The sequence below is a fragment of the Babylonia areolata genome, chromosome 6, assembly GCF_041734735.1.
Source record: "Babylonia areolata isolate BAREFJ2019XMU chromosome 6, ASM4173473v1, whole genome shotgun sequence".
NCBI lineage: Eukaryota > Metazoa > Mollusca > Gastropoda > Neogastropoda > Buccinidae > Babylonia > Babylonia areolata.
This window is the reverse complement of record NC_134881.1, coordinates 44800548-44808960: the sequence shown is the minus strand read 5'-3', so window position 1 is coordinate 44808960 and position 8413 is coordinate 44800548. Positions and strand designations below refer to the sequence as shown.

At 43.7% G+C, this 8413-nt stretch overlaps 1 protein-coding gene across 1 annotated transcript in view; it reads left to right on the top strand.

Annotated features, from left to right (window-relative positions):
- The window catches only part of LOC143283418 (synaptotagmin-10-like), a 285735-nt gene that overhangs the window by 170962 nt on the left and 106360 nt on the right, over window positions 1-8413 (top strand). Inside the window, exon 2 of the mRNA XM_076589653.1 lies at window positions 6050-6528. Coding sequence (XP_076445768.1) covers window positions 6050-6528 — 479 coding nt within the window. The remainder of the gene's footprint in view (window positions 1-6049; window positions 6529-8413) is intronic.

Here is an 8413-nt window from a genome sequence, read left to right as displayed (position 1 = left end):
ACGTGCCAGTGCGCGTATGCACGCTCACATACACACGATACACACACAGACATACATGCACGAGAAAAACAAAAACAAAACATGGAGGTGAATCTGGACCATTCTCTCTCTCTCTCTCTCTCTCTCTCTCTCTCTCTCTCTCTGTGTGTGTGTGTGTGTGTGTGTGTGTGTGTGTCTGTCTGTCTGTCTGTCTGTCTGTCTGTCTGTCTGTTATAATAAAATTGGTTATTGGATTATGTGAATAATAATATATGGGAAATGTAGATCGCTGTCAAATATAAACAATCCATAGTCGGGCGGTGGATTGTACATATTTCACGATGAATGTGAATATATATATATATATATATATATATATATATATATATATTTATCTATAAAGAAATGAACATAGAGCGAGTCATTCCCTCAGCTAAACTGTGGAATGTACACATCATATCACATAAGCAGTGCAAGATAAATATTTTACATTTTAAAAGACGAAGAAAAAAAAACTATCAAAATACCAGAACCAGTAGCATTGAACTAGACTGCCGATCCGGCCCGCTCTCAGCGATCTATAGGAGTGACTGATTGGTTATCTGCACTTGTGTGACTGTTCAGTACAGTAACCGATCTAGTGACGCCAGTGTTAACTTTGACACTTTGATACTGTAATGTCATTAGCTTAGTAGCTCGTGTGTAAGATCGGGGGTTGGAGGTGGGGGGGGGGGGGGGGGGGGGTGGTGGTGGTGGAGGGTACTGTGTATTTTTTTTTTCATTAGACACTACCCGTTTTTACAACTCAAGGCGCGCGCGCACGCACACACACGCACAGAGAGAGAGAGAGAGAGAGAGAGAGAGAGAGAGAGAGGAGATGATTATCAATAGCATTTTGGCAGTCAACTGAAGCACATATGCAAACGCAGACATTAATGTGAAAGTGAACGTTTGAAACACAGACTGGGGGAGGGGGGAGGTGTGGGGGGGGGACGAGAAAAAAAACAAACAAACAAACAAACAAAAAACCAGTGTTGTCTGCGAGACAAAGTTTCTTCTTTCTTTTTTTTTAATCTCCTTGCTGTTGTTATTTTTGTTTTCTATAATTCGTGAAACGGGTTTCTGTTCCGTATACAATGTAATGTTTAAAGAAAAAAAAAATTAAACAAAGAACAATATCTATACAGCGGCGGTACTGAGAGAGATTGTAGGAGAGAGAGAAAAAAAAAAGTTCTTTATAATCATGGAAACTCGGATACCACACAGCAGTTTCAGACAACATGAAGCAGTGAAAATCGTTACCAAGTGTGTGCAGCAGTGCTGGGAGTAGTGAAAAACATGTATACAACGAAGAGAGTTCTGCAACAAAGGAGATAAATCATGCTGTCAGGCATGCTGGTGGGTTGGAGAGAGAGAGAGAGAGAGAACGGAACGGAATGGTTTTTTCACATATAGGCCTCAGCCCCACGTGAAGGGGTTCACATGAACATTGTGCAAACAAGTATAAATACGGATAACAAAACATATAATCATATTCATTTCTCTATGTTTGAAAGCCTTATACAAAAGCAAAAAACAAAAAAAATCACGAACTTCCTTACTATTGCTTGACGACATAAGTAGACTTAATCTAAACAGGGAGAGGTGTTTGTAATATTTTGGTTTTATAAACATTTCACGGATATTTGTTAGTGCCGGGCAACAAAGGACAAAAATGTACCTCATTTTCTTGGGATTCATTACACAATGGACAGACTAACTCCTTTTCACTAAACGATTTGTACCTTGAGCGATGCGTTGTCAAGAGAGAGAGAGAGAGAGAGAGAGAGAGAGAGAGAGAGACTTTGCAGTTAACTTTCACCGAACGATAATGGAGCGCGGTGGTATAGTGGTAAAGCACCCCGACTCGGAAGCGAGTATCCGCGAGTTCGAATCCCACACGCTTCAGGATTTTTACCCCACCCCACCTCCGCCCCCGCCCCCTCCTACAGACCTTGAGTGGCAGTCTGGGTGTTTGGGATGGACTGACAGACCGAGGTCCCGTGTACATCATGCACTCAGTTATTTTTTTTATATATTTTAACTCTCTCCATACGAACGGCGAAAGAGACGACGTTAACAGCGTTTCACCCCAATTACCACCATCAAAATATTACAAGCGGAAGGCTCTTACACTGAAGAGGTGAATGTTGACAAAGAATACCACAATTCTGACGACGGAAGCTAAAGATTGGGTCATTCAGACACCCACTGGACATCCGAGGGGTCTGTGTAGAGGAGAAGAGAGGACTGGCCGTACTGAGTGAGTTAAAAAAAATTCTTATTATTATTAATTTTTATTGATTAATTAATTTTTTTTTTTAATTTTTAATTCTTTTTCTCAAGGCCTGACTAAGCGCATTGGGTTACGCTGCTGGCAGGCATCTGCTTGGCAGATGTGGTGTAGCATATATGGATTTGACCGAACGCAGTGACACTTCCTTGAGCTATTGATACTGATACTGATAGAGCTCGCTGCAACCCAGGGGTTGTCCCTGGCAAGATTCTTAAGAGGAATCCAATTCTACTGTAGTAAAAAAAAAAAAAAAAAAAAGAGAGAGAGAGAGAGACACTGGACACTGGACACTGGAATTATTTATTGTCATTGCCAAGAAAGGTCTTTTGACAAGGGGGCAACAACATAAATGCATATATTTTAGCTTCAAAACAACAACAGCAAAAAACAATATTTTTTTCTCTGAACCCTTCAGTCAGTTTAAACCAAGAAAATATGCAATACTTGGAAACACTTAAGTTACATCCTGACAAAAACTCAACGAAACGGAACTAAAGAAAAACAACAATGTAATGATAATAAAATACCTAAATGAATGGGGAGTGACTCGACCATCCATTCAAAAATACATCAAACCAATACATACTGCCTCAACAATACACTCAAGTATGCAATGTTATGTTTTCTGTTTTGTCCAAATAAAATAGCAACTTCTGTACTAACTGTAATTAAGTGTCTTCTATGCGAGAGAGACACACACACACACACAGAGAGAGAGAGAGAGAGAGAGAGAGAGAGAACACTGAACACTGAACACTTTAATGTCAATAGCTTTACAGCCCTAATGACATGGGGGTTCATAATACAAATAACAACATGCATCAATAGTAATAATATTGATGAAAACCAAAGCCAAAACGAAATCAATCAATCTGTGCAACAAAGTGCAGTTCGACCATTCATTCAAAGTAATGACATGTAGTGAGAAATAAAAACAAAAAACATATATAAATGTATAACATAAATATTTTCCATATGAGAATGACAACACAGATTTCAATTTTCACAATGAGCAACACCTGATACTATTTTATTATTGTTGTTTTTTTTCGTCGCATGTTATTCGCTTCGGCAATATATTTTGCAAGTGACTGTAGTGAAGTTTCCTGAGAGAGAGAGAGAGAGAGAGAGAGAGAGAGAGAGAGAGAGAGAGAGAGAGAGAGAGAGAGAGAGAGAAGAAAGAAAAAAGAGATGCCGACAAACGAAAGAACAAGAAAGAGTGGTACTGCATGCAGTGTGGGGCCACGCTCTCCCCCGGGAAGAACAGCTAGAATTGTACAGAGGGGAAATGTGTTGTGACAAACAGTAATGAACACAACACAACAAATCCAATACAATAATGATGTGCTATGGGCCTTGTAGAACTATTTTTGTCTTTCAGAAATATTGTTTTAAAATCCGGTAATTTCTATTATATTAATTTAATTCAGATTCCGTGTTTTCCTCTACTTCCAGTTGGGATTTGATTTTTTTAATGTTTTTTTGTTATCTCGTTTAGTTTCAGTTTCAGTAGCTCAAGGAGGCGTCACTGCGTTCGGACATATCCATATACGCTACACCACATCTGCCATGCAGATGCCTGACCAGCAGCGTAACCCAACGCGCTTAGTCAGACCTTGAGAAAAAATCGTTCTCCCCGGCGGGGAATTGAACCCCGGTCTCCCGCGTGACAGGCGGGGATACTGACCACTATACTACCGAGAAGCTAGTTTATCTCGTTTAAATACTTCTTAATCGTGGGCTGCAACTCCCACGTTCACTCGTATGTACACGCCAGTGGGCTTTTACGTGTATGACCGGTTTTACCCTGCCGTTTAAGCAGCCATACTCTGTTTTCGGGGGTTGTTAAAAACTAAAGTCAACAAGCAGGGAGACATCGTGGCAGAGTCTGTTCAGCGTTAGAACTTAATGTGATCCAGTGTTCACCAGTGATCAAGGGTTCGAGGCCCTGTTTCGGCATGGTGTTGTGTCTTTGGGGGAAGGCACTTTAGTCCGATTTTCCTCACTCCGCCCTGGTGTGAAAGGGTGCCTGAGTCAGGGTGGGGAAGGTTTGAACAAGTGGAAGATGACTGAGCCCCCGCCTTCCCATGAGAATCAAATGCTTCCGCGGGAGTAAGATGCTATGGTACCTGTAACCTTTCTTTTTTTTCTTTTTTGTTTTTTGTTGATAAAAACATCTTGCAGGGAGGAGAAATTTTGTTTAATGTCCCGTCACACATATCGGTGATTGAAGATATTTTGTTAAAGTATTTATGAATACATTTGAGTATTATCGGTTAGAATGGGTCTGGAGATGTGGATGAATGGAGGGTTGGGGGAAACTGGGCAAATGAGGGTAAAAATGTGGGTGAAATTTGAAAAAAAAAAAATTCTAAATACAATTACAGGAAATTACTTAAAGGGCTTCGTAAAAGAGAAGTCGTTAAACTCACAAGCGAAACAACTGTTAATGAATGCAAAAAATTCAAAAACATCAAAGTTCTGTCACTTGTGAAGACACACTTTCGTGTACATAAGGCTTCATCAAGCTACAGTCAAAAATTATATGCTCAATTGTCAGGTTACTAAAGCATATGCACTTGACATTAGAACAATACTTGGTCCGTAATGAATTTGATAATAGTCTGAGAGCTAAACTCAGAATTGGTCTGCGAATCGGACCAAAGTCTGAGAGAGTCAACTGATGAGGTTTTTGACTTGAACTCAAGCACCTATAAAAGTCTCTTTCAAATCTTGCAAATATCAATTCCTATTCCGACTTTTATGGGTTGTCGCAGACCCACACTTTGTAAGGAACACGATATATCAATAGAAAACTCTGCACTGCTTTCTTACCTCCTTGTTTCTTAATTAACTCACTCAGTACGGCCAGTCCTCTCTTCTCCTCTACACAGACCCCTCGGATGTCCAGTGGGTGTCTCAATGATCCAACCTTTAGCTTCCGTCGTCAGAATTGTGGTATTCTTTGTCAACATTCACCTCTTCAGTGTAAGAGCCTTCCACTTATAATATTTTGATGGTGGTAATTGGGGAGAAACGCTGTTAACGTCGTCTCTTTCGCCGTTCGTATGGAGAGAGTTAAAACTCGGCCTCAAGCGCATCAGTCAGGAGGGCAGCCTTGGGTTGGTTTGTGTGTGCAGTGGGTCCCCACAGACCCACGATGTTCAAACAGGACAGCAGAACTGAATACCATATGATAGCCAGGATGGGTCTGGCAGAGCCACGAATAACTGGGTGAACAAAGAAGCACGGAGACAAAGGTTGAGAAGACCCCCGTTTTATGTGTCGTGTCTGTAAATGTTGACAGTAATGAAGTTAATTTACAGAGCTCTCAGTTCGATGCCAAGGCAGCGCTTACAGTGCATTACCAAGCTTTTTTTTTCAAACAATATTTTTTTTTTTAATATAAAAAGCAAGGGGGGTGGTTGGGGGGGAAGGGGGGGGGGACGGGGTGCGAAACAAAGGTTGGATAGGTGTTGAAAAAAGCTACAGCAAAGGTTGCAGATATTGATACAAGCGGAAAATCCATTTTCACATTTCGCTTCAGCGCTTTGTTTTCTCTGTCTGTCTCTGTTTCTCTGTATCTGTCTCTCTCTCTCTCCTTCCTTCCTTCCTTCTCCTTCTCCTTCTCCTCCTTCTGCTTCTTGATATTATCATTAATATTATCTTTTAAAAAATTTATTATCATCATCATTACCATCATCATTATTACAATCATCATTGCCCCCTGTGCAGGGCTGGACCCCCTGTCCACCTTCGCCATCGCCAGTGGCAGTGCCGTGGCCCTGGCGGTCATCCTGCTGGCCTCCTGGCTCCTCTGCCGCCGGCGCCGCAAGCTGCTGACCCCCTACCCGGGCATCTACCCGGGCATCTACCCGGAAAAGGGCGCCCCCTACCCGAGGGAGTGGGTGCCCGACACGGGGCTCCGCATCAGCAAGAGCTCGCCGGACATCTCCAGCCACGCCTCGCTCAGCACGGAGGCGTCGCCCACGTATGGAGGAGGGGGTGCCGGCGGCGGCAGCGGGAAGAAGCGGGTGTACCAGATCAGCGGCGGGCGGCAGTGGACGTTGCCCGCCGTGCCCCAGAGGCACCTGAGCTTCCAGAGGATGCTGTCGCACCGGCTGGACCTGTCCAACATCCAGTTCAGCGTGCAGAGCATCAAGCACAAGGAGCAGCCCGAGCTGGGCGCCATCAAGCCGGAGCTGTACAAACAGGTCGGTGACAGTGGTTTTAGTTATTGAACTGGTGTTTCTTTTTTCACACTGCCCTCGGCACAGGTACGTCAGTGATGGGTTTAGTTAGTAGGCTTCGTTTTTTGGTTTTTTGGTGTTGTTTTGTTGTTGCTGTTGTTGTTGTTGTTGTTGTTTTCACTATCCTCGGACGGATCAGTTGGAACGTGTTTTGTTTTATTTTCTCTCTTGATACTCGTACCATCCAACAAAATAGCACCACCACGCCACACGACATGTTAACACGTTACACCGCTATCACACCACTTCAAACAGCACCACGCCACACGTCATGTAAACACGTCACACCACTTCAAACAGCACCACACCACACGTCATGTAACCATGTCACACCACTTCAAACAGCACCACACCACACGTCATGTAACTATGTCACACCACTTCAAACAGCACCACACCACACGTCATGTAACCACGTCACACCAGCACCACACCACACGTCATGTATTCATGTCACACCACTTCAAACGGCACCACACCACACGTCATGTAACCATGTCACACCAGCACCACACCACACGTCATGTATTCATGTCACACCACTTCAAACGGCACCACACCACACGTCATGTAACTATGTCACACCACTTCAAACAGCACCACACCACACGTCATGTAACCATGTCACACCACTTCAAACGGCATCACACCACACGTCATGTAACCATGTCACACCACTTCAAACAGCACCACACCACACGTCATGTAAACATGTCACACCAGCACCACACCACACGTCATGTATTCATGTCACACCAGTTCAAACAGCACCACACTACACGTCATGTAACCATGTCACACCACTTCAAACGGCACCACACCACACGTCATGTAACTATGTCACACCACTTCAAACAGCACCACACCACACGTCATGTAAACATGTCACACCAGCACCACACCACACGTCATGTATTCATGTCACACCAGTTCAAACAGCACCACACTACACGTCATGTAAACATGTCACACCACTTCAAACGGCACCACACCACACGTCATGTAAACATGTCACACCAGCACAACACCACACGTCATGTATTCATGTCACACCAGTTCAAACAGCACCACACTACACGTCATGTAAACATGTCACACCACTTCAAACAGCACCACACCACACGTCATGTATTCATGTCACACCACTTCAAACAGCACCACACCACACGTCATGTAAACATGTCACACCACTTCAAACGGCACCACAACACACGTCATGTAACCATGTCACACCACTTCAAACAGCACCACACTACACGTCATGTAACTATGTCACACCACTTCAAACGGCACAACAACACACGTCATGTATTCATGTCACACCACTTCAAACAGCACCACACCACACGTCATGTAACCATGTCACACCACTTCAAACAGCACCACACCACACGTCATGTAAACACGTCACACCAGCACCACACCACACGTCATATAACCATGTCACACCACTTCAAACAGCACCACACCACACGTCATGTAAACATGTCACACCAGCACCACACCACACGTCATGTAAACATGTCACACCAGCACCACACCACACGTCATGTAACCATGTCACACCACTTCAAACAGCACCACACCACACGTCATGTAAACATGTCACACCACTTCAAACAGCACCACACCACACGTCATGTAAACACGTCACACCAGCATCACACCACTTCAAACAGCACCACACCACACGTCATGTAAACATGTCACACCACTTCAAACAGCACCACACCACACGTCATGTAACCATGTCACACCACTTCAAACAGCACCACACCACACGTCATGTAACCATGTCACACCACTTCAAACGGCACCACACCACACGTCATTTAACCATGTCACACCA